Here is a 23,696-nt window from a genome sequence, read left to right as displayed (position 1 = left end):
GTTCCAAAACAGAAACATATTTTGCACGATAAATAAATATTGAATTTTTCGTCCTCTTAATGTGCCTAATACCTCATTTATTAGCACATATAGAGTAATATCAAGCACTGTGTCCTGTGCAACAGATGGTAAAAAACGAAACTCACTTGATACATAAATTAAAACTTTTTGTGTTAGATAAATATTATTATTTCTGGTATTTTTTGGATATTTGCTATGTTAGAATTATATTAAATTATTACCCATGCTAGGATTATATTAAATGTGTACTAGATTGCATCCCATGTATGCCAAACATATTTTAAAGTTAAAAATATTACTGTTTACAAAACTTAGGACTTACAACTCTGTACATAAATGCTATACAGTTAAAAAGTAACTTCATTAAATTCATTGCAATGGTCGACTTATTCGAGTTCCCTCGCTTTTACATGTCATCTGGGACTGGAGTTTCCACTGGATGTTTACCAGGATGTGCGCAAGAGCGCACCCTTGTGTTTGTATTATGGCAAAGAACATTGCTGGCCCTCCTGGCTGGAGTTCTGGATCAGCAGACGTGGATGTACAGGATGGTTCTCTCAGAATGGATCGGAGACCTGTTATCTATTAGTATAATCCACCCTTGCCCAGTAACCTCTCATCTTGGAGCCAGTTGCATATTGGGTGAATGTAGCAAGTTAGCCTTGACAGTCCCACCCCACCTCTTGTTTATTAGAAAGAAATAGTATACTCCCAAGAGACCCCCTGAGATAAGAAGTTTCAATTACACGGGAGGGGACCAAAGGAGACAGATGTCAACGAACGTGTTGAAGTGGTAGGGGCCTCATAGCTTAAACAAACTTGTAGATAGGCGCCCTGGTGACCCCGTGTGAACTCTATTTCTGGCCGACACATTCTCATGCACTGGAGCTGCTATCACTTTCACGTAGTACCCTGCCAGCTCCCTTCCACTGCGGTGCTCACTTTTCCTTGTGTCCTGTCTGCTTGGCATCTATGGATTTTTGATTTGGGCAACTGGTGTCCCTGTTTTGATGATGCCCTGAGCACATGCTTACCTTGCTTATTGGGTAATGTTATTCACAGGCCTGGGGGCTCAGTCTTTAAAGCGCTCGGCTGCTAACCAAAAGGTAGGTGGTTCTAACTCACCAGCTGCTCCGGGGTAGAAAAATGTGGCAGTCTGCTTCCATAAAGATTTACAGCCTTTCCTCTGGGGTCTTAAAAGCTAGCAAGCGGCCATCTAAGGTGCATCCATTGGTCCCAACCCACCTGGGGCAAAAGAGAATGAAGGACACCAAAGACACAAGGAAAATATTAGCCCAGGAGACAAAAGGGCCACATAAACCAGAGACTCCATCAGCCTGAGACCAGAAGAACTAGATGGTGCCCGGCTACCACAATGACCGCCCTGACAGGGAACACAACAGACAGTCCCTGATGGAGCAGGAGAAAGGTGGGGTGCAGAACTCAAATTCTAGTAAAAAGACCAGACTTAATGGTCTGACTGAGATTGGAGGAACCCCAGAAGACAAGGTTCCCGGACTCTGTTAACCCAGAACTAAAACCATTCCCGAAGCCAACTCTTCAGACAAAGAATAGACTGGACTATAAGACATAAAATGATGCTTGTGAAGAGTGTGCTTCTTAGTTCAAGTGGATACAAGAGACTAAATGGGCAGCTCCTGTCCGGAGGCGAGATGAGAAGGCAGAAAGGGATAGGAGCTGGTTGAATGGACGCGGGAAATCCAGGGTGGAAAGGAGGAATGTGCAGTCACATTATATACAGGGATAGCAACTAGGTCACATAACAATAAGTGTATAAATTTTTGTATAAGAAACTAACTTGAGCTGTAAATTTTCACCTAAATCATAATAAGAAAAGATTTACAGCTTTGGAGACCCTATGGGGCAGTTCTACCCTGCCCTACAGGATTGCTATGAGTTGGAATCGATTCCACAGCAATGAGTTTAACCTTTACGGAAGCAGACTGTACATCTTTCTCCAGTGGAGCAGCTGGTGGGTGCGAACCACCTACCGTTCATTAGCAACTGTGTGCTTAACCACCACGCCACCAGCGCTCCTTAACATCTTTTTACTCATCCAGAAACAGAGGGGGTTAATCTGGGTCAGGGGTTTGCAGCTTGCACATCCGCTCTTTTATGGGTCCTTCACTCACTGACCCTAGGAAGTTGGGAGTTTGGGGTAGATCCTAGAGGCTGTTGCTATAGGTGAGGCGGGGGTACAACGAGCCTCAGAAGAAGAGTCAGAGGATGGGGTTCTACATCTAGTTCTGTCGCCTGCTGGTCACGTGAGTGACCTCTGGCAAGTGAGTCAATCTCTCTAGGCCTCAGTTCCTAACTGGTCAAAAAACCCAAACCAAATCCACTGTGGTAGAGTCAATTCTGACTTACAGCAACCCTATAGGACAGAGTAGAACTGTTCCATAAGTTTCCAAAGAGCAGCTGGTGGAGTCAAACTGCGGACCATTTGGTTAGCCGCTGTAGCTCTTAACCACTGCGCCACCGGGGCTCTGTAATTGGTCAAAGGAGACCCTGAATGTGAAAGTGCTTTCAACTAAAACCAGTTGCTGTCAAATCAACCCCAACTCAGGGCGACCCCACGTATCTCAGAGTAGAGCTGTGCTCCATAGGGTTATCAATGACTGGTTTTTCAAAAGTAGCTTGCCAGGCCTTTCTTCTGAGGCACCTCTGGGTCGACTTGAACTGCCACCCTTTCAGTCAGCAGCTGAGTGTTAACTGTTTGCACCACTCAGGGACTCCAGAAGCGCTTTATAAACTGTTAAAAATGCTCCCCAGCAGCCAGGGACTTTATGAGGATGGGTGTTGTGGCTCAGGGCTGGCATTTCATACTGCATTTACTTGTGCTCACTGTGAAGGTGGTGGGTGTCTTCTCCCGGCTCCCTGCCTCCCCAGCTGCCACCCTGCACCCAGTGAGGCCCAGGAATGACCCTGCAAGGCATGGAGATGTGCCCAGGAGGGAGGTGGGAGAAAGTCTGCCCAGCACCACCCCCTGCCTGGTGCCTGGCTCCCACTGGCAACCTGAGCCCTTGGCCTCCCAAGCTGATCCTGGAATGTAAACTCCAAGCAAAGCACATTCTTTAGCCGGGTCACCAGCTCCTGGCCCTTGGTTAGGGGAGGTGGGAGCCAACATTTGTCTCCGCCTCGAATGGTGCTAGCACAATCTGGTGGGGGAGATCTAATGCCATTGAGTCCTTCTCATTCATAGCCACCCTATGGGATGGAGTAGAACTGCCCCCTAGGGTTTCCAAGGCTGTAATCTTTATAGAAGCAGACTGCCTCATCTATCTCCCACAGAGCAGCTGGTGGGTTCGAACCACCAACATTTTGTTTAGCAGCTGAATGCTTAACCATTGTACCACCAGGGCTCCTTCTCTGGTGGGGAGAGGACTGTTATTACAAGGCAGGATGAACTGACAGCCTGCCACCCACGGCTGGTGGAAAGCCCAGTTCTGACCTTGTCACTCATGTTAGTGGCCAGGACAAACCAGGGAGGCAACCACATCACCAAGCAGGGGGATTTGAACTACTGCTGGTTTCCTAGGTCTGTATCATATCATGTGGCTCTGTGTCCGCCACAGGCCAGAGGGGGCTCGGAGGAAGAGGAAGCATCCTGAGGGCTCCTGTCAAGCTGAGGCCATCTCTGAGCTCTGGGATGTCTTCCAATCAATTCGGCTCTTAACTGCCTGTTTATGGATCGCCTATAAACGTGCCCAGCACTCTGCTAGCTTGTGTGTGATATGGTCGAGGTCCTAGAGGAGTGTCTCAAAAGTCCTGTGTGTATGGGGATTAAGGGAGAGGGGAGGCTGGCTTGAGTTCACCAGGTACACCAGGCCGTGCTAGGACAGGGAGACAGGAGCAGGGAGTCCCTTCAGGAAAATACTCCCAAATCATCTCTGTCTCCTGCAGCAGGAACCCAGGGCAGAGGTGAAGAGGGGAAGCTGGAAGGCGGGACCTTTGTGAAAGGCGTTAGAGACCAAGTTGATTCTCATTCATAGCGAGCCTATAGGTCAGAGTAGAGCTGCCCCACAGGGTCTCCAAGGCTGTGATTTTGTAGAAGCAGACTGCCACATCTTTGTCCGGAGGAGCAGCTGGTGGGTTTGAAAAGCAGACCTTTCCATTAGCAGGCAAGTGCTTAACCACTGCACCACCAGGGCTCATTAGAGACCAAGTCAAGAGCTGGGAATTCCCTGGAGGGCCAGGGGAAGCTGTGGGAGGATTTGACAGCTCACTAATGGTATAGGCAGATTTGTAGATGAAAAAGCTTTCTGAAAGGCCGAGGGAATCGAGCAGTGCTTTGGAGGGTGGTTGGGAGGAGAGCAAGGGTGGGTGTGGGGGAGTCACAGGTGGGAGGCTGCTGAAGTTATCCTCTTGGGGGCAATGAGGGTCTGAACTATGGTAGTGGCCGTGGGATGGAACAGGAGCCTGACTGGAGAGGTGTGGGAGAGAAGAGGGAGGAGGAGGAGGTCACTGGAGACCCGGAGTCGCACAGGCTTCCTCGAGGGGCTGGAAGCCTGGGTCTGAGGTGTAATTAGACCAAGCTGGAAGGGCGGCTCCCATCCAGTCCCCTTCTTTTGCAGATGAGGATGCTGGATCTGGAGCAGGAAGCCTGGGAAAGGGATTTGTAAATTACTATTCCCTTATGAACATTTGTCGGAGTCCCTGGTGGTGCAAAGAGTTAACCCACTAGGCTGCTAACCGAAAGGTTGGTGGTTTGAGTCCACTCAGAGGGAGAACTCGGAAGAATAGCCTGGTGATCTACTTCTAAAAAATCAGCCATTGAAAACCCTATGGAGGGCAGTTCTACTCTGACACACATGGGGTCACCATAAGTCAGAGTCAACTTGATGGTAACTGGTTTGGTTATAAATGCTTGTTTTTAAGAATGTGAAATGCTAAACTGAGATTAGGATCAACGCCCATTTTCTGTTAAATGGGAGACCCTTGCTCTCTGTGGTGTCAGCAGGCAGGGACCCCACAAGGACAAGGGGAGAATACATTTCTCTCCAATCTCCCAGAAAACTCATCTGCATTGAAGTGTCACCTAGGCACAAAGCCTTGCGACACTTTCCAGCCTCCAGTCCCTCACCCCCTGGCTCTCAGAGTCATCTGCCAACTATTTCCTCTTTGGAGGAGGTAGGTGGCTTGGGTGTTTGCATAGAAGAGAGAAACTGTCTGAGAAGCCCAGAGTCCCATCTGGCTAAAGCAGGGACTGGGACTGGGGCTCTGAGATCTTTTCTCAGTTCTTTCCTTCCAGGAACCATCTGCTTTGAAGGCAGGTGAGAAAGACCAGGTTTCCTTCCTCTCGACGAAGCTCGGAAGTTCTTAATGTGTGGAAGTCTCGGGGCTTCTCTGGGTGCTGGTGTCAGTCTTTCCCAAGCTCTTAGGGATCTGAGGGTGCAAAGTCCCTCTAGCCCTTATGGCCAACCATGCCACAGCGATCTGGAGGGAGGGAGCTGGAGTGCAAACCATCCAAAGCAACAGATGACCCTGGGTTGGGTGCCCTGGATAATTTTGCAGCAAACTCACCTTCCAAATTAAAATGATTCTGAGCCTAGGGCACATGCTCTGAATGTACGTGTGAGTGTGTGAGTGTGCAAGATACATCCTACCCTCCAGAGTATCCACTATGTGCTGTCACCCAAATAAGCCAAACCCTTTCCCCATGGGGCTTGAGAAACCCTCTACCACTCCCTCAAAAGCAACAATAATGTAGCTACTCACCTCCTATATGCAAATCATCTACATGTAGAAGGCACCTCTTAGGAGTCACTGGGTGGCACAAACAGTTAAGTGCTCAACCACTAACCAAAAACTTGGTGGTTCAAGTCCACCCAAAGGCACTTTAGAAGAAAGGCCCGACAATCTACTTCTGACAGATCAGAGCCTTTGAAAACCCTGTGGAGCACAGTTCTACTCTGACACACATGGGGTCGCCATGAGTTGGAATCAACTCTACAGCAACTTTTTTTTTTTTGTTTTAAGTAGCCCTTATCCTCATGGAACCCCCGGTGGTGTAGTGGTTAAAAAGTTCAGCTGCTAACCAAAAGGTCAGCAGTTGGAATCCACCAACCGCTCCTTGGAAACCCTATGGGGCAGTTCTACTCTGTCCTATAGAGTCGCTATGAGTTGGAATCTACTCAATGGCAATGTTTGTTTGTTTTATCCTCATAATGGATCCCTGGTGGCACAGTGGGTAAGTGCTTGGCTGCTAACCAAAAGGTTGGCAGTTCAAACCTACCAGTCACTTTCTGGGAGAAAGATGTGGCAGTCTGCTTCAGTGAAGATTACAGCCTTGCAAACCCTATGGGGCGGTTCTACTCCGTCCTACAGTGTCACTGTGAGTTGGAATCGACTTGACGGCAATGGTTTTGGCTTTTTTTTTGTTTGTTTATCCTCATAACAAAGGAGCCCTTGTGGTACAGTGGTTTAACTGCTTGGCTGCTAACCAAAAGGTCAGTGGTTCGAACCAACTAGTCACTCTGCCAGAGGAAGATGTGGCATTTGCTTCCATGAAGATTACAGCCTAGAAAACCCTATGAAGCCGTTCTACTCTGTCCTATAGGGTCACTATGAACTGGGATCGACTTGATGCCAACAGTTTTGATTTGGTGGTACAATTGGTTAAGCCCTTATCTACTAATCAGAAAAGTTGGCAGTTTGAGCCCACCCAGTCGTTCTGTGGAACAAAGACCTGTTGATTAACTTCCATAAACATTACGGCCAAGAAAACCCTACCGGGCAGTTCTATTCTGTGGTTGCTGTGAGTCAAAATTGACTTGAAGGCACCTAACAACAATATCCTCAAAATAAGTGTGTCCTTATTTTGCCCATTTTACAAATGAGGAAACTAAAGCTCAGAGAGGTTAGGCAATGTTCCCAAGATCAGACAATTAGTACGTGACAGTTGTGATTCAAACTCAAGTCGCTCTTGCTTCAAAGGCCCTCTCCTTCTCTGCCTGGCTGGTCTCCTGCTTCTTTCAAAGTGAAGTTTGAGATTTATCTTTCAGAAGCCTGACCTAAGTGCCTCAGTTGGTCCTCCACTCTCTGCAGCCCCCACTGGGTAGAGCACCTCTAGGTTGTGCTATCAAAGGCTAGCAATTATTGTAACAAATAGTAACTGCAGATTTGGTCCCCAGTCGCCTTTCCAAAGCTGCAACTGCTGGAAGGCAAGAATCCCAAGTCTAGCACCCTACCAGGCACGTGTTAATGTCTGAAATATTAACATTGGTGTTACCATTCAAAGAAACAGCCAATGGAAAGAAAAAGTTAGAATTTTCCCTGGGGATATGCTGTGTGCTCATTTCTCTTTAGGGAGCCCTTCCCAACCTTTCCTTGCAAATCCTTATACTCATTCTTCGGAAAAGCGAGTCTCACCCTCCCAGGTTTGACATTTAGAAGCCCATTACAGTACAGTGCAGCTGACTGTCTTGCCTTTCCTCTGAACGGCTTCATTTGAGGCAATGCAGTGCTGTGGTCACAATTCTGGAACCAATCCTGGTTCAGTCACTTACTAGCCTGTGACCTTGCACAAGTTATAGAACCTCTCTGAGTCGAGCCTCAGTTTTCTCATTTGCAGAATGGGAAGGACACTACCTACCTGGAGTTGATCTGAAGGTTGAAGCGGGTGCCTTAGCATTCCTCTTTTATAGATGGGGAAGTGAAGAAAAGTGAGGGACATCCCCAGAGAGGGATGGTGATGGGAAAGCCTGTAAGGGGGACAGTCAGCCTGGAGCCCAGGCCATTGGACCCCAAATCCTGTACTGCCTCCGTGGCACTATGAGGTATCGGCCGGCATGGTTTAACACTGACAGTCCACATCTCTCTCACTCCTCACTGAGGCACCCCCAAAGTCTTCCCAGAATGGGCCTCCAAGAGGTGAGTCCACAGCGGGTACCAGCCGCAGCCCCACGTTACCTCACAGGTTCCAGAGGGGAACCCCCGCTTCTCAAAATGGGAAGGACCATTTAGGGCTAGCTGTGCCCCTAAGGGCCCTGGTCGCGCAGTGGTTAAGAGCTTGGTTGCTAACCAAAAGGTCGGCAGTTCGAATCAACCAGGTGTTCCTTGGAAACCCTATGGGGGCAGTTCTACTCTGTTTCCTCTAGGGTCGCTATGAGTAAGCATGGACTCAAAGGCAATGGGTTTGGTTCGGCGCCCCTAAGATTCCAACCACTTTAAAACGCCTCAGGCCCATCTGGATATGGTACCGTTGTGTAGGCTTAGAAAGATACCCCAAAGCTTGGTTTCCTCTTGGAGGGGGTGGAGGCACCCCTGTTGGCAGTTTGTAAACATCTTTCTTGGGAAGGGGTTGGGGAGGATGGGAGGGAGCAGTGCAGAAAAGGAAATGGAATGGGGAACTATCCCGGGGCTGAACTTTGGAACTGCTTCTCCTAATATGCTGTTCCATCCTTCATAATATCTGCAGCTCCTCCAGCCCCTTCTTCTGTTACCTCAAGGGGCTGTAACAAAAAACAGTGGGATCTAGAAGCAATAGGGAGGAGTCCCTGGGTGCTGCAAGCAGTTAACAGGCTTGGCTACTCACTGAAAGGTTGGAGGTTTGAGTCCACCCAGAGGTGTCTTGGAAGAAAGGCCTGGCGATCTACTTCTGAAAAAGCAGCCATTGAGAACCCTACAGATCATAGTTCTACTCTGACACCCATAGGATTGTCATGAGTAAGAGCTGCCAACTGGTTAGAAGCAACAGGAAAGGGCTTGCTGCAGTCTGCTCTGTTCCCACCAGGGGGCACCAGTGGCCACAGGATGAGGCCTCGTAGCTCTGGTGGGAAGGAAAGGCTGGGCCAGCAGGTGGCAGAGCCTTTCTGAGGCCCAAGTAAGGACAAAGTCCACGTGCCCAGAGAAGGGGAGGAAAAAAAAACCCTACCCCTTAAAGACCCAGCTACTTGTCCTGGAAGGCTCAGTGGAGGTGTTACCTCCTCTAGGATGCTCTCCCTGACCCTCAGATCTGACAGGGGTTCCTCTGTTCCTGCCTCCATGAGAAATAATTACACTATCACGCAGCGTGTCATCTGCTCCTCCACAACCCCTTCAGGGCATCTTATTCATCGCTCGATCCCACTGCTAGAACAGTGCTCTAAAATAGCTGGGAATCAGAAAGGTGTTATCCACGCTGAAAGGAGACACATTCTTCAAGTTTTTCAGTCAGTGAGCAATTCCCTTTCCAGTTTGCGCAAGGCAAAAATGAGCTTAAGCTGAACGGATCTAGGGTAGACACGAGAGGGAGTAACCTGACGCAGAAGACAGTTAATGAATGAATCCTTTCTTAACGCTGCCTTGGAGTCTCAATGCGTAAGGGAAGGGAAATACCCTGCTCGTCTGGGGGTGGGGCAGCTGCCGGGGGTGTTTTGAAGGCAATTCCTCAGTGGGAGCGGCCAAGGGTAGGTGGTCCTTGGGGCCCTGAGAATGCCAGAGGGCTTGTTTCATCGGGTTCCCTTCCACCCTACGCCCGCACTGGGGTGCCAGAGAGTATATGAATATAGATTTTAATCATTGTGCTGTTGCTATTAACCGGAGTGCAATTAGTCCATTCGGGGTGGATTTGATGCCACCGTGTAAATGAGAAGACTTCACACAGAAAACACTCTGGGGGCTGTTGGTGACCAAAGGGTGAAGGGGTGGCAGAACTGGGAGGAAGGAGAGAAGCTGGAGCAGGCCCAGGACTGGGAGTCTGCTCCTTTTCCATCTTCACATTCCCATCAAGGAACCCCCAAGGCATGGGTTCTTCCTGGCCAAGGCTCTGACCTGGACCGGTCCATGCGAACCCGGCTTCCCTCCCAGTGCAGCAGCCTCTGGCTCCAAGTCCAATTCTTGCTGAGTGGAAGAGGTCCAGCTGACCACCAAATGGGGAAGGGATGAAGATCAAAGGAGAGAAGAGGGGATTGGGTGTCTCAACCTTTCCCCATTTCCATCCAAAGAAAGCCCCAAACTAGTTCAGAGCTGGAGAAATGATGTAACAAGCAGCTCACCTTCCGGTCAGCACTGCCCTGGCTCCTGCCCTGGAGATGGGGGAGAGGTGGACATTGGGGAACTCAAGGGAGAGCGTGCAACTCGGAGAAGCGGAGGGTGGGAGATCCTCCTGTATCTTTCTGTGCCTGAGCAGTAATTGGGGTCTCTCCCCATAGGACAGCTGAGCTCCAACCTGGGGCTGGTGGAGCTGTCTGCACTTCTGACAGTTTTCTGGGGTTGGTGAGTTTAACAGGGGAGGGGGGTCACTTAAAGCCCCAGGGCCTGACCCACTGGCTGCCGGCAGGGGCTGGCACCCTGGGAAGTAGCCCAAACTGCTTGGAAGAGACCATTCCTCATGTCAAGAGTAGGGTGATGTAGTCCAGGGCAAAGGTGCTGGCCCAGGGGGAGCTAGGCATCAGAGACACACAGGGCTTCCACTGCATCGCTCAGACCCTGGTTGACGCCCCCGACAGCCAGGAGACAGTTCTTGATGACAATGCTGGAGCAGGCACAGCGGGGCGTGGGCATGGCGGGGAGGGTCTCCCATTTGTTCTTCCCTGGGTGGAATGCCTCTGCTGTCTCCAGGACCGTGGGCTGGTTCCCTGAAAGCACCAAGGCAATCAGAGCTTACAAAGGAGTCCAGCCACCCTGCAGCAGCCCTCCCACTTGCTCCCTTCCTCCCTCAGGAGCCCACAAGCAGAAGCCAAGGAACCTTACCTTCCTCGACTACAGGACTGTTCCCTCTTTCCTGTCCTGGGCCAGTGGCTTTTGTCAAGTAGCCACTTTGCCCCCCTACTCTCTCCCAGGCTTTCCATTTCCTTAAGAATAAGCTTTCTTTTCTCCAACCCTTACTTTTCCCAGGAGTCCCTGCAGGGTGCAAATGGTTAAGTGCTTGGCTACTAACCAAAAGACTGGGGGTTCGAATCCAGCAGAGGCACCTCAGAAGAAAGGCCTGGCAATCTATTTCCAAAAAGTCAGCCACTGAAAACCCTATGGAGTTCTACTCTGACACACATCGGTTGCCATGAGTTGAAATTGACTTGACGGCAACTGGTTTTACTGGGTGCTTTTCCTAGAAGTTTCTAGAGCACCACTGCCTCCCTCGTGCTTTTCACTAAGAAAGCTGCCCAGATGGTCTAGCTCACACTGGGCTGCTTTTCTGTGTGGGTAAAGTGGGAACTCTCCCCCACAAAGTAATCTCTGGGTTCCGGGATGCCCTGCTGCCCATCTCTCCCTGTGGATGTTTCCGCTGATGTTAACGCTTTCACCCTTAGAGTCCCCCCTTAAAAATCCCAATAATCGCCTGGAGGGGTCATACATCAAAACCCTAACTCATCAATCATTTGATAGACTGCTTTCCTATTCCACACAGAGCTGGGTATCCAAGGAGGAAAAACAGATGAGAGAAAGAGGACCAAGGCTAATCCCTTTCATACTGTGTCTCCCTCAGTCCTGGATAGGGCCCCAGGGGCCCATGCTCAGCCAGCCTGATGAATTACTGGCTATCAGTATGTCCCTTATTCTCTCTGGGCCTCAGCTTCCCCCTTTAAGAGGACAGAAAGACCTTGGGTCTTTGATGATCCTCTGGGGCCCACATGTGGCTATGTGAATCCCAAGCTGGGGAAGGGAGGGTCCTTTGTTCTTTAGAATCGATGAGTCAGCAGGATGGTGTGCAAAGAGCCAGCACCCTCTCCTGCTTGTGCAGGGTGCCATAGGCCCACCAAGCACCAGAACCACAATACAGTCCAGCCTGGATGTGCCATCCTTACCAAGTCCTCCGGCCACTATGACCCGTCCACTCAGACAGCCGGCCACAAAGTCTGCCCGCCGCTTCTTGAGGAAGAAGGAGCGTTCCATCTTCAGCCACCCACCTACAGGCCATGTACAGAGACAGACAGAGAGAGTTAGATGCTGACCACTCCCACCAAACACAGACTGAGTCCCAAATAGCTCTCCCCAGGCAGAGTCTCTGCTCTTCTCACCCCATGGGCTCGTCTCAGTACACACCTGGTGGGCCCAGATGTTTGAAATGACACACTCTCCACGGCCTCCACCCTCTCCCATGCAAGGTGCCATCTGAGAAACCATAATCCCCAACAATGAATCACCTTGTTCTGCCTTCAAAGAAATCCTGTTCTCACAGGCTCTAAGCTTGAGAAGAGGGTAAATAGAGGTAGCGAGTGTGGAAAAGTCCATCCTTGACCTGCCCCTGCATGGATGTTGTAATACACCTGTAATACAGGTGGAATCCAACAGCCTTTGAGTCGACTCTGACTCATGGCGACCCCATGTGTGTCAGAGTAGAACTGCACTCCATAGGGTTTTCAATGGCTGATTCTTAGGAAGTAGATCACTAGGCCGTCCTCCTGAGGCATCTCTGGGTGGACTCAAACCGCCAACCTTTTGATTAGCAGCCAATCAAGCACATTCATCATCTGCACCAGAGGCATTGATAAAAGCAACTAAGCAACCCAAAAGGAGCCCTTTGCAGATGATAGAATTTAACCCCAAGAGTGGCCCTGAGTGGGAAGGGGTGTTCAAACTTCAAAAAGGCTCACCCCCAGCTTGGTAAGTGGCCGTTACCACTTACCAAGTAGATGGATGGATCCATCAGAGGATGGATGGGGTGGGGGTAAGGCAAGGGGACTGGCCAGGAGGGAGGTGGGCGGCCAGGGCTTCACAGGGGCACCCTGAGGGAGCAGCTCACCCTGCTCCATGTCGAACACATCCATCGTCCGCAGGAACTTGGGCTGCCGGTAGAGCCGGCCCTGCCGCAGGCCTCCCAGGCTGTACAAGCGGCTGTCCAGGGTCACAAAGCTGGAGAAGGCCCGCTTACAGGGAATGCTGGGAAACTTAGTCCAGGAGCGAGTCTCGATGTCAAAGACCTCGAAGGCATTGACTGCATACTTGGACTGTCGTCCCCCTGGAGGCCGGAGCGGGGTGAAGGTTGCCAGAAGAGTAAGTCCCTGAGGATAGGAGCTGAGTCTCCCCCTCTGACTGCTACCCAAGAATACAGGAAGAACCCTCAGGAGTGGGGCAGAGTGACTTTCCCCCAGTGCTGCCATGGCTCAGCACACAGGCACTGCTTTCCATGAGAACTGACCTGAGGGGAGGTGTGGGACGGATACCCCATCCTTACCCAGCACATAGATCTTGGAGCCTCGGAGGAAAGAGGTGGCGGCATATCTCGGGGTGGGCATGGGCGCTAGGGATACCCACATGTCCTTGAGCATGTCGTAGTGCTGGAGGTGGTTGTGAGGGCGGAGATCCAGGCCCATCCCGCCTGCTGCATATACTCGGTAATCTAAGGAGAGAGGCCACACACAAGCCCTGGCTCAGCTCACAGACTCCATGGAACAAGCCCATCAGGACCCATCACCCACCTCTGTTAACTCCCTGAGCACCAGCACTGAGGCCAGGCCAAGTTCCCACCCACTGCTCCCTCAGAGTGAGCCACAAATGTGTCACTGGGGTTGACGGCACCATTAGCAGGCCTTGCCGCGGTTGAGCCTGGGTATTCTGAAGCCATGGTGAGGCTGTATGCCTTAGTCTTCCCTGCTGTCCAGTCCCTGGTTAAACTCGGAATACCAAGCCCTGCACAGGGGAAGACTGCGGTGGAGTCCAGGCTTGGGCAACCTCTGCGGGTCTTGGCCCCTCATTCTCCTCCTTCCCGAGCAGCCAGAGGGGACACCAAGGAGGAAGGGTATTCCCCTCAGTATTGGCCTGTCCCCCAGGCACTCCCAGACTGGGGCCTTTAGGAATGAGTTCAGCCCTGCTGTCACTGGGCCGTGTGGCACATTGGTTCTCTCTTTGTCTGCCATGCCCACGGGGGAATGCCATTGTCCTTCAGAAACTGGGAGGCCTTGGGCTCCAGGAGGCACCCTGAACTGAGAGATATGGTGAGGGGTGAGTGAGGTGAGGCTTCAGAGGAGAGGACACTGGGCTCTAAGACACCTGAGTGATAGAGCTGGGACAGAACTTAAGACTCTGTGGGCCCAGCAGCGAGCTGGGCATTCACAAGAGAAACGAGTCCCCGAACCCCATTCTCTACACTCATGGCTAAAGGTGGCCTCTTGAGGGACTACCCTGAAGCGCTGCACCAGAGAGGATGCGCAAGTCATCCATGTTTCCCTCGATGTTACCACTGCACCTCCTGTAGCCCAGCCAGGTAACCAGCTCCCCCACAGGGCCCTCTCTTTCCCGGGGACCAGCCTGTCTTCCAGCAGCCTGTCCTCACCACTTCTGGCTCTTAGAGGTCTTTATTCTTCAAGTTATTGCACGGGTGAGTACTATTCCTTTCTGCTTTCAAATCTTTTATGTATATAAAACCCATTGCCATCGAGTCGGTTCTGACTCATAACGACCCTACAGGACAGAGGAGAACTGCCCCATAGGGTTTCCAAGGAGCGGCTGGTGGATTTGAACTGACAACCTTTTGGTTAGCAGCCAAGCTCTTAACCACTGCGCCACCAGGGTTTCCATAGAAATATACAAATATATATACATATACATAAAGGAGCCCTATAATATACATATATGTGTGTGTATATATATATACATAAAGGAGCACACACACATAAAGGAGCCCCTCCCACGGCACCTCCATCACCCTTCTTACCACATGCTACTGAAATAATCCATGTTTGATTTTTCCAATAGATTGTTAGGTCCTTGAGAACTGTTAATTGGTGGCCCCAGCATCTGGTACAAGGTCTGGCACACAGTAGGCATGAAAATGTTTAGTGAACTACTGTTGAACCCACTCATTGGCATAGTGAAGAGTACAGACTGGGAGGCAACTGCATGGGTTTGAATCCCAGTTTCATCACTTACTAGCTGTGTAAACTTGGGCAAACGATTCAATCTCTCTGGGCCTCAAAATACTTATCTCTAAAATGGGTATACTAATATCACTTCATGGGACAGGTTATGAGGATTAAAGAGGTTAATATATATAAAGCACCCATGGTAAAGACTCAATGTATGTTAGTTGTTAATCTTTCAGCACCATTTATTGAGGCCTGGGAATAAAGGGGTCCTATTTCCCTCCCTTTTTTCCTACGGGCCTCCACACCTTCCACCCTTTCTTACTGGGAGGTCATGAAGGCCCCACCGGCCACCCTGCCCTGAGGGATTCTGGGCTAAAGCTTCTCTGATCACCTTCGCAGGTCAGACCCAGGCTCCTGAAGGCAGGACCAGATCTTCTGCATCTTTCCTTCCTCCCTGGGGCCTAGCACCGGGCCAGTACCAGGGCAGCTCTCGGAAATACGGGTTCTGATCGACAGTGGACCCAGCGGGCAGCTGGGATGGCTTTGCAAGCGAAGGAGAGAAGAGCCAGATGGAAGGTCACATTCCCCCTGCAAGTCTCAAGTCTGTCCTTCCTAGTCAAGTGTGTCTGAACTTGGGGCCTCTTAACCTCTGTTGGACAGTTTCCCATAAAGCCCTTTGTGACTCAGCAGAAGAGAAGGAAATGAGGGGTTTGAGCAGGTGAAGTGAGAATCCTAGAGCACGCGGTGAGCACACGTATGCCCTGAGACCAGAGAACCCGAGCAAGACGCTGCAGGAGCACATTCTGGTCTCCGCTTAGATGGTGGGGAGTGGGCAGAGGAATTAGGTCTGGGGAACCCTCCCAGTGGGGCCTGGTTATGGCACAAGGATGGAGTGAGTTCCTCTCCTCTTAGCTCCTCCCCCTCCTCCCGTAGGCCAAGGGCTGGCATGATTTTAAAGAGGGGGTCCCGTCCAGGACCCCAACAGATGCCTGGAGGTGGTGGCACTTGCAAGGCAGATTTCAGAGGATGAGGTGTTTGTGGGTGGGAGGCGCCCTCATAATGCTGAATGTCTTCAGAGACAGGCACTAAACCTCACAGCCCACATATCCAACTCTCCCCTCTGGCCCAGCCTGCCCGGCATGCCGGGAGGCGCCTGGTGGAGTGGAGCTCCGGCGTCAGATGGAATTACTAGACACTTCACCTCCCTGCGACTCAGTTTTCCCATCTGTAAAATAAGGTCAGTGGATCCCTAGTTTTAGTGTCTATCGTGAGGATCAAATGAGATCAAACAGTGTGTCCCCCAATCAGTGTTCCCCTTCCCCGTGGCTCCCCACTCCCTCCCCGCCGCTCCCCTCAGCCCTGGCCCCACTCGCCTTTGGCCGTGACAGAAATGCCCATGGCTGCCTCGCGCAGCACGCTCCTCTTCTTCCACTTGCCCTCATCGATGCTGTACATCTCCACGACCTTCAGGGGCAGCCGACTGATGCCCACACCCCCGATCACCATGATCCGCTTCCCCAGGGCGGTGACAGCCACCCCGGCCCGGGCCGTGGGCAAGGGCGGCAGGGAGGTCCAATGGTCGGCCTCGGGGGAGTAGACCTCGAAGCAGTCCATGGGGACGCCATTGTCGTCACATCCCCCGATGGCATAGATCTGCCCCCCGGTCTCCAGCAGGGAGCAGTAGACTCGGCGGCTGGGCAGTGGCGCCAGGCGCTTCCACTGGAAGTCCTTGACGCTCGGCACCTCCATGGCAGTCTTGGGGACCCCGCTCGCCGCGGCCCCGCGCCCGCCGAGCGCCCAGGCACCGGGGGAGGTGCGAGCCCCGGGGGCCCGCGGTCTACTCCCCGCCGGCTCCCGCGCTCCCTCTCGCCGCCTCCATCTCGCTCCCCTACGCCGGCTCCCACCCGACCCCCAGCAGGGGCCCCGACGTCTGCCAGCGCTTTACCGTCTCTCAAGCCTCAGCGGTCCGGCGGCGTCCACGCCTGGCCCTGCGGGAGGAACGGGACGAATCAAGGGCAGCCGGGGGCCACGCGCCCTTGCCGAGGGCGGGCGGGCTTCACAGCCCCTCGCTAACTTTCAAAGGAAGACGCGGCAGCGGAGGGCGCCCTCCCGCGGCGGCATCACGCCCGCCACCGCCTCGCCAGCGCTCTCCCCTCGCCCTCCCCGCGGACTGCTCGGAAAGCTCCGGAGCGCGCGGGGGTGGGGGCTCTCCCAGGTGCGGGCGCTCGGCGTCCTCCCGGCCGAGGAAGGAGTTAACCTCTTTCTGCGCCGACACCGCCCTGCCCCCCGCTCCCCCTCCCCGCAGTTCCCAGCCTTCGCGGCGCCCGCGCGCCCCCGTTCACACTTACACAGCGAGGCCCGCAGAGCGCGGCGGAGAGGCGCAGACAGCGCATTACCCGGGAGCCGGGAGCCCCCGCCCGGCGGCGCGGGGAGCAAGGGAGAGGGCGCTGTGTCCTTCCCCAGGCCTCACTCCGCTGTCAGACGTGCAGATGAGAGAATAAATGAGCAGCTGGTGGAGCAGCGGAACCGCGCCGGGAGGAGGCTGGCGAGTGCGCTCGGCACACGTCCCCACCCGCCGCCGCGACACCTGTGTAGGAATCCGCTTGCGCCCGCGGCGGAGCCGCCCGTGACCTCTTTACATAAGCTGTGGCAGCGCCTGGCACCGCATGGGAGGGAGAGGGCCCGGCCGAGACGCTCACCTTGTCTAAAGGATCAAGGAGAGCGGGCCACTGGAGCCAAGTACCCAGATGACTAGGGCCAGCCTCCTTCCGATGTGGGGGTAGGCGGTTTGTGAGTGTTTGTTTTGGGTGAGGAGGCGGAGAGTCCAATTACCCAGTTTATCTACGGTACACAGACCTAGTTCGTGACAGGCTCGCTCACTAGTCAGCTTTGCTTTGGGGGAGGTATTATATGGTTTAACCTAATAGAGCCAAGTTATGTGGGTGTGATCCAGGTATATCTAAACATAACATAATACCCTTACTTACACACATATACGGACATGTCACCTTCCCCTCCCCCAAGCGGACACAGACATATCCGCGGAGAAACTGGCAAATGGCACAGAAATGCAGAGACACTGACAGACACATACACAGGCAGACACAGGCACACACACACGGACACACACACGCTCAGGAAGGGGAAACCTGGTAATCAAATCTCAGCCGCAGGCGCTAACCCACAGGATTTGCCAAATAATCCTTTCAGTCCACTGCCTAATAGCCTTTCCAGGGTAGTAGCCCCCAATAACAAAATTGCTTTTGACTCCAGTGGGCTACCTGTCTGATGGATTGCAAGGCCTATGGGATCCTCCTCTTACCTCTGTCCCTTGAATACAGCCAAGTCTTGAAATGCAGGTTTGGGAGTTGACAGACTTGGATTTGAATCCTGGCTCTGAAAGTGATTTAACTCCTCTGAGCCTCAGTTTCCTTATAGGATATTTTTTTAACTTTTTATTTTGAGGTGAATTATAGATTCATATGCTGTTGTAAGAAATTGAACACAGAGAGATCTTATGTACCCTTTACCGGGTTTCCGCCACTGGTAACATCTTGCAAAACTATATAGTACAGTGTCACAACCAGGATATTGACATTGATACAGTCAAGATATAGAACATTTCCATCACCACAAGATTCTGCTCCTTGTCCTTTTGTAACCACACCCACTTCCCTTCTTCCTGATTCTCCCCCAATCCCTGGCAACCACTAATCTGTTCATTTCTGTGATTTTGTCATTTCAAAAGTCTTATGTAAATGGAATTATACAGTATGTAACCTTTTGGGATTGGCTTTTTTTCACTCAGCTAATTGCCTGGAGATTCACCCAAGTTGTTGCATGTGTTAATAATTCATTCCTTTTTATTTCGTAGTAGTATTTCAAGGTATGGATTGATCCTTGTAGGTTCTTATGAAGATTAAATGAGATAATATGTATAAAGTGTTCATTGATGCCTCTGACATACAGCAAGGGCCCAGTGAGTAGCTGTTAATACCATTACTAGTACTACTGCTATTCTACTCTCAACAAAGTCAAGAAAAAAACCAAAGCTTACTAGTGGTTACCAGGGTGGGAAGGGGGGCGGGGAGCCCTAGTTTAGGAAGCAGTGAGTTTCTGTTTATGGTGATGGGAAATTTTGCAACGATTAGGGATGATGTTTGCACAAGATGATTAATGTGTCACTAAACTATACACCTGACAAATGTTGAATTGGCAAATATTATATATATTTTTACAATAATAAAAAAGTAAGCGCAAACCTTTTGTTGCTCATTTAGAAATTCTTTCTGTGAGAAATAGAAGTCACAACTCACAATAACCAGTTGCTGTAGAGTCGATTCTGACTCATGGCAACCCCGCGTGTTTCGGAACAGAGCTGCGCTACATAGAGTTTTCATGGCTGTGACTTTTCAGAAGCAGATCACCAGGTTTTTCTTGCAAGGCGCCTCTGAGTGGGTTTGAACGGCCAGCCTTTTGGTTATAGCCCAGCACTTAACCGTTTGTGCCATCCAGGGACTCCTTTAACTCACAATGGCTCCATCTTAATATCTTGAGTTCTTGGCTTAAAAATCCCACTAATTTTTAGTTTGAATTCTCTGTACTTACAAAGTAAGCAACCTCTAGAACATTCACAGAGGAAGGTTGTGTTCTGTTCAATAAGAACTCATAAACTCCAAAAGAATGTGGTCTGAATCAATAACATTTCCTGACAAACATCAACCATCTCCTTTTCTTCCTAGGGGTCACAATCTGCCCAGAAGAATAGGGAACACAACCCTCAGCCCTCGACTTGAGCTATCTTCACAAAACCAGGGCCGGGGGTGCTGAAACCCTTAAAGGACGTGGTGGGGTCAGTCTACAGCCTCTTTTGCCTGCTCTGCTTTCTACCAAAGCAGCGAGGCACAGCTTCTTGTACTCACCCACCCAGCCCAGCTGGGCAGCATAATAAACAAGTCTTCAGAGTTCCACATGCCACTTTATACGTTTGCACAACTCGCTGAGATAAACCAAGCCCTGGCACATTCATTTTCATAATCTTCAAATAACCCTGGAAGAGGTTGCTAGGGGTGGTATCAGCATCCATTAAAAAAAAAAAAAATTCTATTGTGGTAAAATATATATAACAAAAAATGTGCCATTTTAACCATTTTAAGTGTGTAATTCAGTGACACTAATTACATTCACCCTGCTGTGCAGCCCTCACCACTACCCATTTCCAGAAGTCTGCATCCTGCTAAACAGGAACCCAGCACCTCCCAGCAGGACTCCCCATTCCCCACTCTCCCCAGTGGCTGGTAACCACCCAGAAACTCTTCTCTATGTATTTATAGTATTCCCTTTTTATAGATGAGGAATCGGAAATGAGTGAGATGAAGCGATTTACGGATTATCTATCACACAAGCCATTTAGACTGGGTCTAGTTTGGGAATTCCAAATCCAGTGCTCTTGCACTTTATTGCAGTTAAATCACGATGAAAGAACTGTGCATTATCAAGGAAACCAAGCTTTTCCAGGCCCCCTGGTCTCTGGCTTTCTGACTATAGTGAAAGAATCTATACCCCATTAAAAGGATTTCAGCAAATTCCCCCTCCACGTTGCCACACTGTGCCAGGCAGCACAGCTTGGGAAGGACTGGAATCCAGCCCCAGAACAGGCTCTAACGCTCATCATGTCCCGCAGCCCCCACCCTCTATGCAGACCGTGGGGCCGAGGGGCTCAGATCCTTGGGAAAGTACTAAGAACAGGACGCCTTCCTAATTGTTCTGGAAGTCCTGGCTTCTCTCGATCTCACCCACCCCTTCCCCCAAGGCTCTTCCCTCAGCCAGGTGACATCCTCTAGTCCTTACACTGAGTGCACGCTGAGGAAGCCTGTAACCTAGCAACAGCCACTTGTGAATCCCTGAGTCACCTGCGGTTTCCACGCCTGGGTTGCGAGGATCAAGCTGGGGCCTTCAGGAGTGCCAAGCAGAGGGGGAGACTCCAGGACTCCTTGGCTTCCTCACCACCCCATTCTAGTGTGTAATCATTTTCTCTGCCAGGATGTTCTTCCGCATGTCAAACCTAAATCCTACTTGCTTTAAGATTTTGCATAGCATTGGGCCTGTTTTCCTCCTCTTTCTTAAAATGTGTTTGGTTTTTTGACTTGCTGACAAGGTGGGAATGGGAGTGTGGGGGAGGTCGGGGTGAGAAAGCTCATGAAATTGTCTAAAGATAAATAAGCTTCTGATACTGGGGACTACCAAGACTCATTTATCTTTTAGATAAATTTATTGTGATACTGATGCATCAATCAAACTTGTTGAAGGGATGTTCAGCCCCAGATAATGGTCACTCAGTAAGTTCTTTTTTTTAAGTCACACTTTAGATTTATTGAGGTCTAATTTACATATGGTGCAAATGATTACCACCTAGAGGTGCCTCAGAAGAAAGGCCTGGCAATCTGCTTCTGAAAAATCAGCCATTGAAAATCCTACCAAGCACAGTTATACTCAGACACACTTGGGGTTGCCATGAGTCAGAGTCGACTCAACAGCAACTATTTAATTTACATACAATAAAATGCACAGTTTTACTCACTAAGGTTCTGTTGAGTGTCTGGTAGGTATTCAGCGGGGCCTTGTCTTCATCGAACTCTGGGGTACATTGTGGGGAAGCTGGGGGTGTGGATGGGAGGACAGCTTCTTCCAGCAAAGTGGGCAGATTCCCAGCATGCAGGTCATGGATGGAGTAACCGTGGGTTGGGCTTCAAGGATCTGGTGGAATTCCAAGTGTAGGGCATATTTTGAGGGTTTCGGGGGTACCATGATCTGGAATCAACTCAACAGCAACAGATTTTTTTTCCCTACTTAGGGGGAAAGAGGGGTTGTTCAGCTCTTAGTTGCTGTGACAGCTCCTTCTCAAAGCCTCCTCAGAAATACAGTTTACCCTGCCTGTCATTGGGTGCCATACAAACATCCTCTGTGGGGTACCACGCAGGCTGGAACTCCCCAAGGCCAAGATCACCTCTCTCTGTAGTTCCCTTTCTGCAGTGTCCCACAGATCCTGGGTAGCAGGGAAGTGTGGGCTCTGGCATCAGACAGACTGGGTCTGAATCCTGGCTCAGCTACCTCCCAGCTGTGTGACCATGAACAAGTCACTTATGGTCCTGAATCTCAGTTTCCTCATCTGTGAAAAAGGGAACAAGAAGATCTGCTTTCTATAGGTATGAGAGGAACGAGATGGCAGGCACAGTTCCCGGGCGCATCGTCGTTGTTGTTAGCTGCTGTCCAGTCGACCCTTGACTCATGGCGACCCCATGAGCAGCAGGATCGGACCGTTGTGATCCACTGGGTTTCCATTGGCTGATTTTTGGAAGTAGATCACCAGGCCTTTCTTCTGGGCACATAGTAGGCACTCCATAAGACTTATTTTCTTTCTTCCTTCTTTGATGGCAAGTTGCTGTACCTCTGACTTGCTGTGCCGTCAGGTCAGTGTGCCCCAAATAGCAGGAGCGATTTCACGATGTAGGCAGCCTGACCAGGGCCCACTCCCTCCTTTATCCAGCCATCTCTGGGCCTCTGTCTTCACACAGTTCTGTCCCCCTAGGTAACCAAAGTCTCTTCCTAAGCTTCCTAAGTCTTAACTGCGTCCTAATCTGGAGAACAGCTGGTTCCCTTCCTTTAGATAATCACTATCTGTCTCTTAACCTGAAGCTTGGTCCATATTCAGGGGGTGGGGAGTGAGGATGCCAGCCCACCAAGGGAAGAATAGGTTCCTCTCCCAACTTGGAAAAGCCTCATTAGGCCAACACCCGCCCAGAGGAAGAATTCAGGGCTCAAGTGGACTTGACAGGAGATGGGGTGTTGTAGGCTTCAGCCATTAGAACCATAATCTGCACCTGCTCATGTGGCACTGCCACCCTAGGGTGGTGGTCTGGGGTCCCACGAAATGGCCTCAGATGTTAGGGGTCCCCTGTCCTGACCTTGCAGGCCCCTGGGTAGTGCAAACGGTTAAGTGCTTGGCTACTAACTGAAAGGTTGGTAGTTTAAACCCATCCAGAGGTGCCTCAGAAGAAAGGCCTGGCAATCTACTTCTGAAAGTTCATGGTCATGAAAACCCTATGGAGCACAGTTCTACTCTGCCCACATGGGGTTGCCATGAGTCGGAATTGACTTGATGGCAACTGGTTTGGTTTGGTTTTCTCCTGACCATGCAGTCTTGGTTAGCGAGTGGAGGTACTGAGTTAGCCACATTCCTTCAACTACCTGCCCCTTCCCTCTGTGCATAGAACAGTGCCTGGGACGTAGAGGTAAGTGGACACCAGTTAAGGAATGCACTGCCCCGCTGTGAGCACCTCCCAGCCTGAGTAGGTGCCATTGGGGCACTGAAAAGTGGGCTCCAGGCATGGGTGGTGGAGGTGGGGAGGAAGGGGTTATCTTGGTGTTCAGGCTAGGAGCTGCACAACTTGGGAAAGAAAAGATTGGGGTGACAATGACAGCAGGAAGGGAAATCTCTAAAAGACCGCAGCTACTTTCACGTGTGTGTTGAGGGAGTCAGAGGAGGAAACGGTGCTTACAATAAAGCCGGAGGAATCTGGGTTACAGACAAGGAAGAACTTCCTGACCACGAGGGTCAGAAATTTAAAACAGCAGGGTGGGGCAAGGTGAGAGGCTGCCGTGTCGCCCCCACTGGGAGACACTAGCAATAGGAAAGTGCACAGGACTGAGAGTCAGAAGACCTCTGTCCCAGCCCATGCTTTGTCATAACTGGGCTGGGCACCTCTGGGCAAGTCACATCCGTTCTGGTGTCTGTAAAATGAGAAGAAAGGGAGCTGAAGGACAGAATAGCTGGAGTATTCTGTACTCCCAGGGAGGCTGGGGGTATGCAGGGTAGGAAGACCAGCGCTACGGAAGGTATCATTGAACTATAGTGACAAAGTCGAGGCT

General features: G+C 51.0%; 1 protein-coding gene across 1 annotated transcript; it reads right to left on the bottom strand.

Annotated features, from left to right (window-relative positions):
- Nucleotides 1–10,407: 10,407 nt before the first annotated feature.
- On the bottom strand, nucleotides 10,408–16,517 carry KLHDC8A (kelch domain containing 8A). Its single transcript, XM_004375229.1, has 5 exons — nucleotides 16,142–16,517; nucleotides 13,139–13,303; nucleotides 12,707–12,922; nucleotides 11,769–11,870; nucleotides 10,408–10,601 (listed from the first exon to the last, which is right to left on the bottom strand). Exons 1-5 carry the CDS (start codon nucleotides 16,515–16,517, stop codon nucleotides 10,408–10,410), a joined length of 1,053 nt encoding a protein of 350 aa, XP_004375286.1.
- Between the last annotated feature and the right edge of the window lie 7,179 nt (nucleotides 16,518–23,696).

The sequence above is a fragment of the Trichechus manatus genome, unplaced genomic scaffold, assembly GCF_000243295.1.
Source record: "Trichechus manatus latirostris isolate Lorelei unplaced genomic scaffold, TriManLat1.0 scaffold00035, whole genome shotgun sequence".
In the NCBI taxonomy this organism is placed as follows: Eukaryota; Metazoa; Chordata; class Mammalia; order Sirenia; family Trichechidae; genus Trichechus; species Trichechus manatus.
Note: the sequence above shows the minus strand (reverse complement) of the source record. Positions and strands in the feature narration are given on the sequence as shown.